A 19,368-nucleotide genomic window follows, 5' to 3' on the forward strand; every position below is an offset into this window, starting at 1 on the left:
TACAATTTTTTTTTTTTTTCTTTGGGGGCAATTGGAAGTTAATTTTTACATTATCCCCACATATATATTATAATTAAATACCTAAAATTAGGTACGATAGTATAGTATCTATCAAAAACAATGCCTAAAATTAGGTTAGTATAACATAATTTCAGTCTTTCACTAATTCTTATTCGTCATTTTCATAATCGATTCAAACCTTGCCCTTTTCGTTTTTGCTAAATACGAAACTTTTTAATTTTTGTTAATTCTTGTCAAGAGCTTGATACCTTAATTAATATCTTATGGTATATCTAATGAAAATGTTCTGGATTAAATTTTCTTTTCTTCAACTATCAAATTATATATATCAATTCAAACATTTTCTCAACATTTTCTCTCTTTCTCAAAATGTATTGGATTTGGACCATTGGTGACGGGGATAATTTGCAACAGATGTGAATACGATGGTAATAACTACTCTATTCATTGAGGTATCAATGCCCAGGACTAAAGGGCATTAAAGGACCATAGGCACTATTGAGTATTGATTCATAGCACCAACTTAACAAGAGAAGTCCAAAGTTTCAAATTTGTTCACGAGGTAAAGAAAAATACATAAACGATATGCAGTAATTTCTTTCTTTCTTTCTTTTTTCTGTTTTTTTTTTTGTACTTAGGACCTAATTTGGGCTTAGATTTTACCTTTAACTAGTTGACACCCGAATCTACGTAATTCTCTTTGTTATTCATGAGAGAGAGAGAGAGAGAAAGATTTTGTTAAGAAACATACATGTATAATTCATCATTTCTTACACCTAAAATGTCCTGGAGACAGTCACACACACACATTTTATTTTAACAAGCACGCACTCATGCACACACAAAGTATGGTATATTTATTCCGGAGAGCACACAGAAATTCATCCCATCATGATTTGGAATTTGTTGAATCGTTTCGTGGATACCAGTATCTGTTGAAAAGCCAAAGTGAATCAGATTCTACTGCATATCCATCTTGATTGCGGTTCCAACTAAAGTAGGCATGTGTTCTGTTCTTTATGTCTAAAACGCCATGACCATAGCTAGCCTCACGGAAAACTGAGTATGATGGTTGTGGCTTGGTCCAACTGCATTAAAAAGACGAAATAGATGTTACTTATTTTCCTTATAATAAGTAAGGGATGGAGGATCGAACCCAATTTCTCATTATTGAAAGAATTGAATAATATTACTGAGTTATAAGGTACTTGGTGATGATATTATATAATTGGACCATTTATTATAGTTTCTGAACTTACACTGTGTACAAGCCTTCACGATTTCCTCCATCGCCAATGGTGATGGATCATACACGGGTGCAAAGACCATTTGTGATGTATTTTATGTTTGATACTCGTTCCTATGATACATATAACTTGGTTGTCAAGTAACACTAGCATAAAGAAAACCATTGAGCTAAATTGAGAATGGTAAAAAAAAAATATTAAAAGTTTGCAATGCATTGGGATTTTGGGAAACCAATGATGATAGTCATATTTCAAATACTCAAATAGAAGTATATAGAGTACTTACAAATCGTTCATAGGCATGGACATGACCAGCAAATACTGCATCAACTTTGTACTGTACGAATGCTTTCTTATATACTATTCTCATGGTTTCTCCTTCCATATAGTGATCAGCATTACTGTTGTACCATGGTGAATGCATTATAACTGTTAGAGATATATTAGCCCATTAGCATAAGCCCAAGCTTAATTCTACTTTGTGTGCAAGCCAAGTTTCCTACTTGTACTAGAAGTCTATTAGTTTAGGGTTTAGTCTACTATATATACACATGTTATGGTTCATTGTAACACAGGATTTGTACTACACTCTAATATATTATTGATGTAGCCCTTTAGGGTTTCCTCCGTGGATGTAGGCCGTTAGGCTGAACCACGTAATCCTCTTGTGTTATTGTATTCTATACTTTATGCTTTCGCTTCCGCATCCATAATAGCATATTCAACATGGTGTATCAATGCTAATATTTAACAATAACAATCCACCATGGTGTCTCACTTCTATTAACTTTTGGTATCTCACTGTTGAACCAATTCTGTACTGAGGAGTGGAGTAACCTTCAAATAGGAAAAGGAGATAGGAATACAAAAAACATTATATGATATCATATTTGAAGTCAATTGTGAAAGCATTATTAGAATTTTTTACCAACAATCCATGATCAAGTCAAGAGGCATCTTAATTAACATGCATATGAAACACCGTACCCAAGAAATAAAATCTTAACCGTAAAATGGACACTTTTAATTTTCAGTGAAATGGAGATGATCCTGTTACAAGTTCTTATGATTTATAACATATGCCATAATTCTTATAAGACATTTGAGCCACAATATTTTTTCAGACTGCAAGTTTAAAAATATACCCTGCTCCATTTTGAGACATATGTGTAAATATAAATGCCATGTTAACAACAAGAAGCAAGGAAAATGTGCCCTTAGAATATACTGAATACGAAGACAAGACTATTTTAAGACAAAGCTCCGGCAATCACCATATAATTTTTTCTGAACGCAGATACTTACCAAACCCTGAATATGAATCCATGACTATGACATATACTGGACCTCTCTTGAATGAGTACCAATAGGTAGCAGTACTGCCTGATGCACTATAAGGGGTAGGGAACCGATTTGTGAAGGGCTTGAAAGGTATAGGTTCACCCTACAGTAGCAAATATACAACACTTTAGCGAAAAATTTACTTCATCAATAACCTTCAAAGGTTTGGCTAATGTATACAATCAAATGGAAGAACATATGGGTTGGAAATTATGAACAATGGAGTTAAGATGTAAATGAACTAAAAATATTAATGTAATGTCTTAAAGTTATGGATTATTATCCATTTCCATTTGACAGTCCATAGGAAGGTTTGTTTACTTTCTTGCTTATAATAAGTGAGGGTGGGAGATTCGAACTACGTTCGCCTATAGTAGTGGCGGAGCCAGGATTTTAGTCTAGAGGAGGTAAAATTAAAAGACGATATTAAAAGTGAAATTAATCTAAAAAATACTAATCAACAATAATAACAAAATAAATAAAAAATTATAAGAATATATGAATATATTTCATATTATCAAAATAAATAAACAAAAATAACAAATTCATAACTACTAAAAAATTTACAAACTGATGGAGTAAAAATGTGATTAGTGTTAATTAAAAAACATAATGAATAAATGTTTGAAATTATTATTTTTGATTGGTGACATGCTAATTGGTAAGATATAAGTAGTAAAATTTGTAGTATCCCTAGTATCATTCAAGAATAAAATGCTATCATAAATAGTGAAAATGATGTAAATAATGATATAAAATTAAAAATTAAAAAAGAATAGTGAAATAGGTGCAAGTTGGACATAGGAGAAGACAAAAGCATGGTTTGGTGTTTGTGAACCTTTTTTTTTTTTTGTCCTTTCTTTTTCTTGAGTCACTTTCAACCAAGTAGAAGTCTTTTTTTTTTCTTTTTTTCTTTTTTTTTTTTCCCTCCATGTCAGTAAGTACTTTAGAGTACTGATGCTAGAAAATTTTAAGAGTCATGCCCCCCCCCCCCCTTGGCTCCGCCAGTGGCCTATAGAGATAACTAGGTAATACCATTGAATCATAAGACTTACAAATTGGGGGAGCTAGTCAACTTCATAATTCCCTACACACCACATCCAAGGCTAATAAGCAACACTTCTCTTAACAAACCTGCTCCATGTATCCCATCTTACATTGTCATGTGATGGGTAGGTATTTGCATAAGAGAGGTCTCCCGAGTGCAACACCGCTTTTGGATTGCGGGGTCATTTTGATAATGAGTGAGCATTGTATTTGAATTATAAGTTTGACCAATATCCCCTACAAAAATTGTTCATTACAGGTATAAATGATCAATTATTAGTTAGCCCAAAAGTGCAAAACTTTTTGTTCAATTAGTTAAAAAATTACTTGGTAGCTAAGTAACACACCCTTAGTACAAGCCCCTCTCCAAGCATAATTCATCCACATAGACTGTTCACACATGAAGGGCATGTGCTAGAATTGATTATGGCCAAGGAGCTAGGAATTGATAAGTTTTCTGACGCAGGACAACCAGAACAAAACTGAAACAATAATAAAATAAAGGGATATGACCTAGGAGTCAGCACCAAGCGGGGAAATCACTAAAAGTCAGCACCTAGGGTAAACCTAGAGTCAACACCAAACCAAACGGTCATTTTTTCATTCATCAAAGTATCAACTAACTTCTCAAAAAGTACAATAGATTGCTTATAAAAGATTGCTAAACCCTAGTTCTAATTAACTAGAAAACCCTAATTGCCTTATTACAAAAATAACCTTGATTCCAAATTAAAATACTATTGGCCCAATAAACTTTTTATGGGAAAATTTTAAATAAAAAATGTTTTGACAACTTTTTTTATTGGGTTTAGCTTACCTCCGGTACTTTTTTAACTGGACATCTCTAATTGTTTTAAATATATAATGGTAAGTGTTAGTGGGTTTTAAGCTCCACATTTTATTTAGTTAATGGCTGATGTGGCAATTTCTCATTAAAAGAAAATGAGATTTCAATTTAAAAAGTCCTGAAAATAAGCCAAACCTTTTTTTATTTCCTATAAAAATGATATCAAAACTTTCCTTAAAAGGTTAATAAATACTTTAAGGACACTCATTAACAAGTCCTAATTTAGAAATTTCATTTGTTGGAGTAGGAAAATGTTTAGGCCACGTTACTTGGCTATTTATTATTATGAGAGAGAGATAATTATTAGTAAAGATCATTTGAAGCAATGTTCTCGGGAAGAAAACTGTACGTCATTGATGTGGACACTTAATATTGAATAAATCTCTACTAGATAATAGAAATTTGTTTTAAGTTTTTTTAAAGCCATTTAAATGATATGACAGAATTAAATTGACGTAACATGATTTACTTAAACAAACTGGTATGTACAACAAGCTCAAGTGGCATTTTTTTTTTTTGGACAAGTTACCATCTTTTTTTTTTTACTTTTTTGATAAGTAAGCTTAGTCGACATTTATTGGACACATTGGCATCCAACATTAATAAAAGAACATGTAAATATAGTGTAATTAGAATTTTCTGACCAAGTAACCATTCGTGAAATAAAATATAATAATAATAATAATATTTATACTACAATCCTCTTTCTTTTTTTTTCACTTTGACTAACTTTTTTCTTTATATGTTTTTTTTTTTTAATTTCTCAAATTTTTATTCAAAGATAAATGTTTTCAATATTTTCTCTTTTATAAATATAGAGTTATGCAAAAAAATGAACATAACAAAACTATTTAATTCATTTTTTATGTGTAAAACAGCTTTTTATATATATATATATATATATATATACAAGGTAAAATTTCTATTCTAGCTTAATCTAAGTGTATATGTGTGTGAAACTCCCTCCTAGAGACTTGAACCCCGATCTTTACCTTCCACACCCCACAAGCATTTATACTTATGAAGTGACCACCGCACCAAAGGTGCGCGGTGATAAAACAGTTTATGTCTAAGTGTATGTTTATGTGTTTTTTTTAAATTATAATAATTGAAGATAAACAAATAATTAGTTCCAAGTTAAGTGTTTTATAGCTCAATGCTACCCAAAAAAAGAGAGTATAAGTTGAACATCATTTGATTCTATTTGCTTCATTTAAAAATATATATATAGTCAATGCTTTTTCTTTCATTTGAGTAGTACGAAAATGAGATCATGAAAAAAATTATTTATCTTTGACAATTCACTTAGTGTATAAACACTTGTGAATATTTAGACCCCCAATTTACAAATTTACAAAGCAAGCTTATATTCAAACACTATATGTGCGGAAAATGAACTATAAGCAATACCCAAAATATCAAACTGCTCTAAGCTATATATTAATCACAACACAGCAGTAGTTAAAAGCAAAGAGTAAGGGAAAGAGAGATGCAAACATAGATAACACTAGCACATGTTATCGAAGAGGAAACTGAAGAACTCAGTGAAAAACCTCTCCGCCGCCCTCCAAGAGATAAATGATCCACAAGAAAATTAGTTAAGATACATAAATAGTAATAGACCCTCCAAGCCTAATCTACCCGATGCACCTAAGTTTCTAGCTCCAATAAGGTTACGCCGGACCTTGTCTTCTCTAACTTATCGGATCCCACAATTAACCCATTGTATCAACCAAATGAATTGGTTCTCTCTTGAACTACTTCCCAAGCACCAAAAACCTTCTCATAGCTGTGAATGTGGTGAGGTAAGGATTTGGCTAAAGATCCCCTCAAGGGTATGACAATGGAGAAGATGAGAGTAGAGGAATTTGGAGAATTAAGTGTTTAAGATTGTGGATGAGTCAATCTTGTTTTTCTCTTGGCTTTCTTTCTCGAAATTCTCTCTGGAAGTTCTCTACATTTCGTGGATTTAAGGGTATTTACAGTAGGGTATGAGAATGAATGTGAAAAGTCATTTTTCTGCAAAACAGAGTGTTCTAGCGAGTCACTCGTGACTGGGATGAGTTGCAAAATCCAATCGCTAGAAAACAAAATGGTCAGACTGTACTTTTTATCTTGTAGTGATCCAGCATTCCTGACCCTTCAACTTCTAGCATGCTCCACACGTGTGCCTAATTCTAGCGGGTGGCCAATCACGAGTCAGTTGCGAGTTGCCTCTTTGATGTACACTCTTGATCAATTCTTCACACTTTCACACACACAACCTTTACATAATTCTCACCTAAATACAAGGTTTCTAAATGTTGAATTACAAGCAAATTTGGCACGAAATAAAACCAACACATAGTTGAATAAATTCAACCTTAAAATCTTATTCAAAATCAATCAATAAAAAATATAGCGAGTGCAACATCCAAAATGACTATCATGTTTGCAAATATCAAAATAGTATTCTACAGCTAAAACTTGATCATTCATCATGTTAGTGAAGCTATTCCAACACAATAGAAGATACATAAATCCAATTAAGTATTAATATATAACATTAAACTATAATATTAATAATATATTTTAGATATTATATAATATAAAAAATTAATTATATATTTTAAATATAATACAATCAAAAACATTTTATTGTTTTTTACACATGACTGGACTCTTACTAGAATATGATGAAGTTTTTGGAATCATAAGAACAATTTTGATCACCACGTTTGAAAGGGTTTTATCTTTATTTAAAGGGATAAGTATTTCTTGAAACATATGTACATTGTTTATTAAATGCATTTAAAATTTTCTTGAATTGGCAATCAATTATTTATACAACATTACAACCAATATATATATATATATAACCGACATACAAATGAAGAATCCAACTTAAGACTTGTTGAGATTTTGAAATCTCATCATACTTTTTAAAACTTTAGAGTCTAATTTATTTTTTTTGAAACTATAGACCAAAATTTTCACACCTCTTAAATTATAGGATTTAAAATAATTTTTTTTTAAGAAAGAAAAATAAATTTATTGTGATGGAACCACTTTTCTATCATAATAAGTGGATTCAACTACGGAATGTTCAATTCATCACAAAAAATAGTTTTATTGTAACCAGGGCCGAGCCAAAAGTTAGAGTTAAGGCGGGCGACTCTACTATCCTCTTTGCTAGTTATGTGTGGTGGCTCTGTTGCTGCTTAGCCACTAAGGGTTTTTTTTTTTTTGCATGTGTCTACTACTGGATAATGACAAAATTATTTTGAGTGAAATTGATTTACTGGGTTTAATTTTTTTTTTTTAAGTTTTGCTATTGATAATTTTTGTTGCTAGGCTAATTTTTTAAGCCTTGTATATTTTATTTTAGATTTTTTATCAATAAATTTTTTTTTATAGCCTTTAAAATGAGTAAAATGCTAGAGTTACAAACTTTTTTACAAATAACTTATGTGACAACTGGTGAGTGGTTATTGATAAATAAAAAAGTGATGTAAATAGTGGACCCAGATTTGAACCAATAAAAATTTGCTACTTCAATAGTTTGTAAAAAATTTATAGAAAAGTGTGTGGTTATAGCATTGCTCTTAAAGCAATTCATGATATTGTTAAGGAGAGCAAAGTGGCATTTATAGAACAAAAATTGCTAAATTTAGTTCTACATATATACTAATATTAAAAACAAAAACAAAAGGGGGCGGGGGGGGGGGGGGGGGGGAATGGCCCCCAAAGCCAATAAGTGGCTCCGCCCTGATTGCCACCACAACAAGCTGTAGCATAAAGTTCTGAAAATACTACCCAGTAAATAAAAAAATAAAAATAAAAAGCATCAAGTATTTATTTTGTGCTGAGTTTTTTACCTTCTCCAGTGTAAAATACATTTTGTATAGTTTATTAGACAAAGTTTAATTACAAAATTGGTTGTAACTCAATAAAATAAATATTACTATATATTTTGAAAATCTAGCTGTTGAATTGCATATTCTTCATGCTTTGTCAAATTTTGTGTCAATCGCATATTATTTACTATGTGATTTTTAAGTTTATGTTCTATACATAATTTTAAACTACAAAAATTTACAATTTAAACAATTTATTGATAATATAACTATTGACCTTTAATTTTCTAGAAATTTTGCAAGGATGGTGGATATAAGAAGAAGACATATTCTAATGGTAGATTTATCAAAATTCACCATTAATAAAAAGATATTGAATAAGGTAGTAGCCTTAAGCTACAATCAATTTTGTAGCTACAATCAATTTTGTAGCTACACTTTGCGGTTCACGTCTTAATGCACAGCAAAAATTAAAAAATAAAAATAAAATTCATAGCTTTATTAGTTGTAATGCAAAACTTATGCTAATTTCACATAATTTTTTTCTCCAATCGCGGCATAACTTGTGCTTAATTCATATTTCCTGATTTCTTATTCTTACACATTTGTTCAAGCACACTTTATCCAACATATCAATTCTTTCAATATAATCTTGAATCCAACAGTGGCAATGCATTTTGCACTATAAAACATGGTTATGTTCATTTGAGTTTAGTTTGATTGTTAAGTCTTTTATTCCAGTTTTAGTTGCAATGTGCTGCTATTAAGAGACACGGCGAGCCATTTCAAAGAGAAAACTTGACAATATAAGTTTGACAAAAAAATTAGCTAAGGCACATAGAAGAGAAGAGGTGGAAAAATAAAACGCTGAAGAAAAAGTAGAAACTATTATTGAGAATCAACTATATGAGATCGTTTATTCAAGGAAAAAAATTATGAGAGAAAATATTCCGAAGAGAATTCAGCGGTTATTAGTTTCATCATGATTGGGCACTTGTGGAATCATCAACTGGATGATTGTATCTGTTGAAAAACCACATAGTATCTGCTTCCACTGCATATCCATCTTGATTACGGTGCCAACTATAGTATGCATGGGTTCGGTTCTTAATGTCAAAAATGGCATGACCAAAACTAGCCTCACGATAAGCTGAGTATGGTGGCTGTGGTTCCGTCATGCTGCACCAGAGAAGAGGACATTTATATTAAACCATATTAACAAACAGTAAATCAATGAAGGTCAGCTCTATTATAATGTAATTAGCTTACTTGGTTGCTAAGCCTTCAAGATTGCCTCCATCGCCAATGGTTATATATACAGGCGCTGATTGATCCTTTACAGGAGTGCAAATACCATTTACAACATTGTATGCAATGTTGGATACACGTTCCTGTAATATTCATATGTTAGTTGTCAATCCACATCAGAAGAAATGAACATATAGCCACAGACAATGTCAATATGTATAAACAAATGGAAACCAAATAATCTGGATTTGTGTGCGTGTGTCTTTGTGTAATGCATCATTAAAGAAAAGATCATAGATGGATTCTTCTGAAAACATTTTTCAGAAATGCAATACTGCCAAGTTTCTAAAACTCTTTGTCCACACAGATTTCAGGTAACTAGGAAATATATTAGAGACAACTACCAGTGTTACACAGATGACACCACAATAAATAAATAAAAATCACATTTTGAAAACTAATAAATAGGAAGTATCAAGGACTTACAGATCGTTCATAAGCATGAACATGACCAGCAAACACCACATCAACTTTGTACTTCACAAACCATGCCTCGTACATTACTCTCATGGTTTCACCCTCCAGAAAATGATAGTTGTAGCTGTTATACCAAGGGGAATGCATTAGAACAATCAACCAAGGTGTCTCAGTCCGGTTAACTTTTGGTAGTTCCTCTTCAAGCCATTTGTATTGAGGGGTATATTTACCTGAAAAAAAGGTAATGACAAGTAAATTTATTATTTTTGCTTTTGCTGCATGAAATCCCCAATTTGATTGGGACAAAGGCATAGTTGAGTTGAATTGAGCTACATTGAGTTTGGCAAAATGAGACACTAACACATGCCATCATCAGATATTAGCTTAAACAAAACACTATGGTAGCAATCTTGCCATTTAATAACCACATAAATTAGGAAGTCTTGATCATTACATCCTGTCAATCCCTGTAAAAACATTATTCTGTTTGTTTCTTACAGCATTTTGGGGCAAAACCCCGTCATTGAGGATGTAGCCCTAAGTAGTCCTAAAAAACTGATATACAATGTCAGTGAAAGATACTTGTAATGTTATAAACATTGTATATGATGTCATTATGTAAACCAAAATATGACTCTGAGGTATAGAATAAATGCCAAGAAAAGCAGACTTGACTCATCATTTCAACTCCCTAGAATGTCCCTCAACCTGAACTCCAAAAAAAATGTGTAACATTTTTTTTGCCTATACCTATTTGGGAGAAACTAAAAGAACCAATAATTATTCCCTCTGACTCTCACACATATTTAAACAATATAATATGGCAGGCAAGATGTGATCAAAGAAAAGGAGTGGCATTCACCAAAAGCAAGCAAATATCCAAATCATAGCCATTTGTAATTAGTTGTCTTAAGTCTTAACCAGTATGCATTATAAACTCTTGAATTATTATCATCCCATATCTATGTAATAGACATCAAGACCACCAAAAAAATGTATAGACTGAAGTTGCAGTTTGGACATATGTCTGTGCACATGACCATAATCAGAAATATATAACATGGAAAGCCAAATGAATTCTTACCATATGCTGAGTATGAGGACAAGACAATGATGTAAGCTGAAGCTCTCTTGATTGAATACCAGAAGGGAGCTGTACTATTTGAAGCTTTAAAAGGCACATGATAACGGTGACTGTAAGGCTTAAAAGGTTTGGTTTCTCCCTGCAACCCAAATACCAATCTACTATTAGAAACTTGGAGAATTATATACAGAAACACATGAATTATGAATCAAAATAATGTCAAAGAGAGTAGAACTGTCACAGAAGTATCAATAACAGCAATATGGTGGCACTATGGATTATTTTTGGCTTTACTAAGATATAGACCTCTTGTTTTCTCTTGGGTTTTAGATGAAGAGGATTATTTTTATATGCAAGACCTTAAATCAAATTTAGCTACCAAAAGGAGCATTATTGTCGAACAAGGTCAATTTAGGGGGAATTCTGTCATAAGTAAGATTTACAATATAATTTTTCAAAGGGAACAATGAAGGTAATTGCAACTCAGTATTATGTTGACTAAATTTCCTGTTTAAGTGTTGCCTTTTTTTTGTTCTTTTTTTTTTTCGGCAAAGTACCCGCTAAGGCATGAGAAGTGTCCAGTAGCCCTCACATTCATACAAGAAAAGAGATAATTTTTACCTCAGTAGAAAAAATTCTTCAAAAAATTAAACCATTGGTATGACTTCAAACCACAAGATTGAAAAGGTAGTCAAACAAGTGTAGCCAGAAGGAGTTTTTAAATAAGAATTACAGAACACATTAGTTTCTACCAATCAATGAAATATTCCATGAGATACTTACAATTGATGGCTCATAGTCAATCTCGTGATTCCCTGCAGTCCATATCCATGGTTGATAAGCAACACTTCTCTCAACAAATCTTCCCCATGAATCCCATCTATTATTGTCATGATTTGGATAGTTATCTGCATAAGAGAGATCCCCAACGAACAGCACTGTTTTCCCTTTCTGTGGGTTTAACTCATAATGAGTAAGTGTCGTATTTGAATCATAACTCTGACCAAGATCCCCTGCAGACAATACCATTAGTTTAAAATGTATAAAATATCAAATATGTTTCAAATATCTAAATTAACACATAAGCAGAAGTGCTAATGTAAGTACATTCCTCATTCATTTAGGAACGTGTAAAGGAGGTAAGAGCCAATAATCAACCTACAATGAAAGGTCCAGCTTATGTAGCTTATAAGTGAGGTTTTTTTTCTCCAAATTTTATTATTATGAAGTCTTAGTAGGTGATTTCAATCGTAGTTCTAGGTTTATTGGATAGGCTAGTCTGTGCCTGCCCAATTGCCGCTAGACTTTGCATAAGTCTAATGGAAATAGAGAATGCAACCTGCCTTAAAACGAAGACCATGTATATGCTTGGACCACAATGCCAACCAAATATCTAAATTGTTTGGGATTTATTAAAGAAATACTCACCAATAAGACCAAATGTATAAGGCACATCAGGGCCAACTTCAGGTGGAGTTACAAACCAGAACTGCCGAGTAGTGTGCCCAATCCCAACCACATAGTAGTATTTAGTGTTGAACTGCCCCCAAAAAAAAATATATAAATAAATCAAAATAAATAAATAAAGTTTACACATACCTAGATACATAGCATACTTTTAATGCATATATCATCCATTAATCTCATATAAAAGCAGAGCAAGAACAGAACAAAAGCAGGGGAACAACTATAGAGCAATTGTATGAAAATTTTTACTCACCTTCAAGTTTCTGATGGTTGTGTGATGAATGAAACCAGACTTGTAATTGTAGTACTTATAGGTAGTAACTTTTCCTTCGGCATGTCTCTTTTCCTTGCTGTTTTCACTCCAAAAGACCACTTTACTGGAGCCCGGTTCATCCACAGTCACCCATGATATAATCATTGCCTCTCCCACATGGTCTCCTTGTGTTATATGTACCTGAATTCTCACCAACCCAAATATCAATCAATAGAATAAAGGCCAAAAACTAAAATTTCAAATACCCAATTGCCTATCAATCCTAACTTCCCCAGAAAAAAACCATGCACAATGGATACATAAACAAAACAAAAACAATTACTGATTGAAACTATCTAAAAAGAAAACCCCACCAAGATAAACCTTACCAAAAAATAGTTTGATCAATAAGAAAATAATAGCAGAAGAACAATAAGGGGGACATAAGTACCTGTTGAGGTGCATTATAACCAGGTGGGACTTTAAAGACATCGCTATTAAGAGGCATGTCAATTGTCTTCTCAAGTTTTCTGACAAAAGTACTGGTCTTTCCTCCATGACAGACCACTGCTAAACTCAAAACCAAAATAATTGCGATCAAAGAAGAAGATAAAGAAGAACCAAAAAGACCCATCTTGATCTTTTGCCTGCACATACCAAGTCTCACAAAACTACACTATTTAGCTATAGAGCCGAGACCCTATTGCTATATATATATATATATGAAATGGTTAAACTGGTTTGAGTCCGATCAGGAGAATGCTAGGAATATTCAGAGCATCCTAGTATAATGCAAATTTAGATGTCAACGATTGTTTAATGATAGGAAACTGAGTCTTCCTTCACCAGTTGTTATTTGAAAATATTGGTTTGAAAAAATTTATGGTGTTATTCTAATAAAGTTGACAATGGACTCTGTAGTCACGGGGAAGTTGGGTGTGTTTTACGTGCGTAGCTTCCTTGATTGAAAGCGTATTAGTTTGACAATAACTGGGAAAAGTGGCTAATAATTGTTGCGTTTGATATGGTTTGGGAAGTTTTAGCGTTTGGTATAAATTACGGTGATAACAGTAATACCAATAAGGTTTTTTTTTTTTTTTTTTTGAGAATAATACCAATAAGGTTTAGATGAACTTATCTTCTATTCTATGTTTATACTAACGTTTTGTAGAAAGAAAAAAAAAAAAAAAAAAAAAAAAAGGTCTTGTAGAACTAGTCTTCTATTCCATTCTATTACAAACTGGATGAGTTAAAAATAGGATTTTGATTGTCTAGTTTGCGATTCTAGTATTTTTGCTCAACTAGCCAGAAATAAAATAAGGAATATACTATAATATAGTACTTTTTTATTATGAGAATATACTTTTATTTTTATGTTACAATCACAATATTTTCGTAATAGATCAGAAGTGACATGTTGTTAATGAAATGGACAAAAAAGTAATTTAAATGGTGAATTCATAATAGAACTAGTAACAACTTCCCATCGATACTAACTGCTGCATGCAGTTTTGATGTTGGCGTGTGAGTGTATTCTCTTATCTTATCGTCCTTCTCCTATATATGTGTGTGTTTTTCAAAAAAAAAAAAAATGTAGGAAAGGATATTCACTTTACATGCCATGTGATGTGAAGACTAAATCAAAGATATTGACTCTTATCCAAAAAGAAAATCAAGATATTGACAACTAAAAAATATCTTGTGATGTTATTCAAAAATATATATATATATATATATATATATATATATATATATATATATATATATATATATATATACATATATATATATATATATATATATATATATATATATATATATCTTGTGATGGGTTAAAAGGGTAATGCTAAATAAATAAAAAATAATCTTGGCATTTTCCTAAAAAAATCATGGACTTGATTGTTGGAGTAAATTGAGGGATTTGTTTTTCAAAAAGAAATAAGAAAGAGGGTAAAATACTATTTTGGTCCCTAAACTTTATTAAAAGTTTTTTTTTATTCCTAAACTTTAAAAAGTTCTTTTTTATCCCTAAACTTTCTAAAGAGTTTTTTGAATAGTATAGAGACAAAAATAAGGATGAAAAAAAAAACTTTTCCAATAGTTTAGGGATGAAAAACAAACTTTTAGTAAAGTTTAAGGACATAAATAAAACATTTTCAATAGTTTATGGACAAAATATGAACTTTTCAATAGTTTAGGGACAAAAAATGAATTTCTTAAAGTTTAAGGATGAAAAAAAAAACTTTTGGTAAAGCTTAGAAATCAAAATAGTATTTTACCCGAAGAAAAATAAATACTGTGTCTATAATATTTTTAAAATAAATTTTAAGTGATAAATTGTTATAGAATGTTATTATTGAGCAAAAAAGTCATTTTAATAGTGAACTTACCATATAAAATTTGTTATGAAAATAATTATGTATAAAAAATGACAGATTTAAGCAATTAATACACAATTTAATTTTAAATTATCATTTATTTTTTAGTGTAATTCCAATGCTAAATATGATTTTTTTTTTTTCGATATGTAAATAGTTTTGGAGGGTAAGGTCCTTAGGGTTTGAATCACAAACATCACAAGCCAACTATATAGTTTTGAATGCTATCACATTCTTTTTTTCTTTCTTTTTTTGACAATCACTACCATGCTATTAGATGAAAGTTGAAACCCCATTGTAATGTATTATTTGTTAGCTAAATGAAAGAAGCTAGCCTTTAGGATAATGCATGGGCCTCACGGCATGTGGGATCCACACGTCAAAGAAATAATGAATATACTTGATACATGAAATACATTTTGGTGTATGTAGTCTATAAAGTTGAACAATGTTTAAACTCTCATGTCTTCTCTCATCTTTTTTCTCCATCATGTTGTCTTATCAAATCAAACTAAAATAAAATTAAAATAATACTAAATTAGAATATAAATTTTTTTTTAAAAGACTTAATATCGTTCTTTTAATCCTAAATAATTCATTGAAATTCATAATATACCATTCATTTCTGTTTTTATGAAATCTTACAACGTTTTTACAAACTTTCAACCGAATGAAAAATACAAAAATTAATAATGAGCAACATGGTGAGTAATTGATCATTTATAGCATGGTAGTAACAATATTGAATGTGATACATACGGTACAAAACACCAATTGCAATATAATAATGCCAGAGTACCATACACCAATTGCCATATAATAATGTCATTATTAGCTGTAAAATTGATGATTTAAAATAGTGCCTATGTTGATTAATGAAACAGTCATTTTAATAGACGTTGTTTTGAACTGTCATATAGTTAGTTTTGATTATGACACCTAAAATGGTAACAAAACCAGAAAATGACTTCAATCTTTTTTTATTCTTATAATTTAATAATTGAAGGAGATGAAAATTTTGAACATTATTATTATTATTATTATTATAATAGAGATAGCTCATCAAACTGAGATTTTAATTGATTTTTTGGCTAGAGGTAGAATCAAACCTTATATTCAAGATTAAAAGATTTTGTCAGTTGAGTTAATTGAAACTTACTTAACCTCGATTATTATAATAAAGCACAAAGCCACAAACCATATCACTTTCTAGATTATTGCCAAAAAAATTCAAAAAAAAAAACTAAAAATTTTAAATCTTTCATGTCACAACTTTGATATTTCATTCCTGTAAAAGCCAACATGTCACCTCTACTTGCTGACATGTTTTGTCTGTTCTTAGCATATTCAGTCCAGATCAATTTTTTTTTTCTTTCATGTGCATTATGAATGTGGCTCTTTTTGTACACATCTTGATCTTGCTAAGGACCATTCAATTATTGGAAATGTCATAGGAACTCTTTAGAAATTAGAAATTACTCTTTTGAAAGGTAACTTTACATAAATCATAAAATGCACGTGAAATGAAACTATCAATGCTCGATCATTTTTTTTTTTTTTTGAACCAAATTAGTATGGATTAATAATAATAAACTCTTTTTTATATAAGTAAATAAACTCTTTGATGCGCCATCCCTATTCCCTTTCGAATTTCGATAGATTATTAGATTGATCACATGTCTTTGTTTAATTTAAACTACTTAAATTAGGTTCCTAGTAAATTCCCCCATCTATAAATTTGGAGGCTGAGAAAAAAAAAAAAAAAAAAATTCAAAACATGATCCACGGGACACGGCTGACGGCACAGGCTCCCTTTTTTTCCTCCTCTAATGCTATTTAATTACATAGCATTGGTTGTTGTAATATGTGTTCATAGCTACTTCAGTTTGGTACGTCAATCAATTTGTACTGTCCCGGTATTTGACTTCATTTTTAATACCGTTTCCTCGTGGGGTCAAGATTGAGAGTGTGAAAGGTTTACCAAAATATATATATATATATATATATATATATATATATATATATATATATATATATATATAAATTAAGCTAAAAAGCCTTAGATGGGTCAAATAACTACTATCACAAATTAGTAAATTAATTACACATTTTTTGTTAGGATATATTTCCTCAATTAAGGAATAATATGAACTGTTTAATTTAGATAATATAAATTTTAACAAATTTAAATCCTATAAAAACTAAAAGTCTACTATAAAAAATTTATAACTTAAATCTCACACAATAACCCACATTTTTTTTTTCTTTCCTCAAGTTTTATGATTTAGCAATAATTTAAAACATCACTGCACACTCTTGGTACGGTAGTCACTTCATAAATATAAGTGTTTGTGGAGGTGTGGGAGTAAGGGTCAGAGTTCAAGTCTTCACGATGAAACTTCGCACACATATACATTTAAATTAGGTTAGAGTAAAATTTCTATCTTGTATAAAAAAAATAAATAAAATAATAATAATTTAAAAAAAATTTAAATTTTATTTAAAATTATCTTGTAATTGCCATTTTTATTATCAAATCAAAACTTTTTAATTCGACTATTAGAAATTTTATGGTTTAAACTAATTGGAACTCCACGCAGTATTGTGGCTACTTAAAAACCCTACGTCTGTGGTGGATAAGAACGGTGGACCTTTTCAAATTAAAGAATATCCACGTAAAGAAGTCTCCAAAAATTTTCAGTCCCCAATCAATATCATTCTTCAATCATACTCACATGGAACTTCTGCCTTACGGCAAATCCTTCTTTTAATTTATAAAAATCTCTCTCTACCCCACACTCCTTTTAAGAGGTGCGCGTGTTGTACTCAAGACGGAAAATAATTGTAATATTTCCTGAGATTTTTTATTTCGTTCTTCTTTATTACAACAATTTCTTTTAGTCAATATGATTTTAGGGATACACTCTTAAGTTATTCATTAAAAGTATACCCATTGTGATGCAAAAATTTATGAAATATATAATACAAAAATATTAATAGCATAATTAAAAATGAATAATAAAATAAACGTTAAAAAAAAAACAAAACAAAACAAAACAACAATTACTTAAAGTTACATGGTAGTAAGCACATCACATAAAGACTCATTTGTTGTTAAAATATAGATAAAAGTCTTAAAATTTTTCTTTTAATTTTGATTCAAGTAGTATTTTAAGTTTCTTAAAACTTTGATTAGTACCTAAATGGTGATAGAGTTTAACTTAGAGTATACTATGATTTTATTATTTGTATATAAGATAGAAATTTTACTCTAGTCTAATTTAAGTATATATATATATATATATGAAAGAGCGGGCGCTATAATTTGAAACTTTCTATAAAAAAATCCCCCCCCCCCCCCTCTTTCTTCATGGTATTAGCATGTAAGTTGTAGTGTAATGCTTAAGTGCGTTAAAATAAGAAAAAAATGGTAAATAATTAAAAATAATAATTAAAGTTCTCTTAAAATTCTAGAGAATTTGGTTAATTGAAGTAGTTTTTCTAAACTTCTTAAAACCTTGGCAAAAAGTAAAGTGCTCAAGACTATAATTGAAAACTTTTTAAAATTTAAAGTTTGATTTGAAATCACCTAAACCATAAAGGGAATCATATAATTTTCTCAAGTTCATAATCAAGTATAGCTACTTTACACACACACACACAAAAAAAAAAAGTGTAACCATTTAGCACATAGTGAATATTTAACTTTTATTATACATTTTTATAATAAAAAAAAACTTTATTATACATAATAGATGGAAATCATCATTTTTTCAATTTTTTCCACCATTAATAATAAAATGGGTAAGACCGACATTATGACACACGCTATGGGATGCGTACCTCTTAGTACACATTAATGCGTCTTTAAACCAATGGATAAAAATGGTCGCACACACCCAATTTTAAAACAATGTTTTCAACTCATGATATCAAATCAAAAAATTAGTGCGTAATAGTGTGTATAATAGGGTGTGGGGATTAAAAGCCTAAAATAAAATACAACTCATTTTGAATTGTACTTTCTCACTTGAGGTTAACTATGCTATGGAGCCATAACTCATCTATGTGTCCACCATAATAAAAATAAAACAAACATTATAAGAATCAAAATCTCCTCGG

General features: G+C 30.5%; 1 protein-coding gene and 1 pseudogene across 1 annotated transcript; both read right to left on the minus strand.

The window, feature by feature from the left end:
- Positions 1-896: 896 nt before the first annotated feature.
- LOC142644417 (purple acid phosphatase 2-like) lies at positions 897-4,067 on the minus strand (annotated as a pseudogene).
- Positions 4,068-9,207: 5,140 nt separating this feature from the next.
- Positions 9,208-13,806, minus strand: LOC142643410 (purple acid phosphatase-like). Its single transcript, XM_075818025.1, has 8 exons — positions 13,320-13,806; positions 12,869-13,069; positions 12,577-12,688; positions 11,932-12,161; positions 11,149-11,287; positions 10,074-10,294; positions 9,609-9,730; positions 9,208-9,518 (listed from the first exon to the last, which is right to left on the minus strand). The coding sequence occupies exons 1-8, from the start codon at positions 13,521-13,523 to the stop codon at positions 9,320-9,322; spliced, it is 1,428 nt and encodes a 475-aa protein (XP_075674140.1). The 5' UTR covers positions 13,524-13,806; the 3' UTR covers positions 9,208-9,319.
- Between the last annotated feature and the right edge of the window lie 5,562 nt (positions 13,807-19,368).

The sequence above is a fragment of the Castanea sativa genome, chromosome 7 (assembly GCF_040712315.1).
Source record: "Castanea sativa cultivar Marrone di Chiusa Pesio chromosome 7, ASM4071231v1".
NCBI lineage: Eukaryota > Viridiplantae > Streptophyta > Magnoliopsida > Fagales > Fagaceae > Castanea > Castanea sativa.

What these genes read in the sequence shown, in the direction of transcription:
- LOC142643410 (XM_075818025.1), bottom strand. Translation starts at nt 13,523, where the DNA reads ATGTGCAGGCAAAAGATCAAGATGGGTCTTTTTGGTTCTTCTTTATCT. An exon ending in CAACCATCAGAAACTTGAAG is followed by an intron (nt 12,689 to 12,868) that starts GTGAGTAAAAAT and finishes TTTTGGGGGCAG; the next exon opens with TTCAACACTAAATACTACTA. An exon ending in CTTGAAGGCTTAGCAACCAA is followed by an intron (nt 9,519 to 9,608) that starts GTAAGCTAATTA and finishes TCTCTGGTGCAG; the next exon opens with CATGACGGAACCACAGCCAC.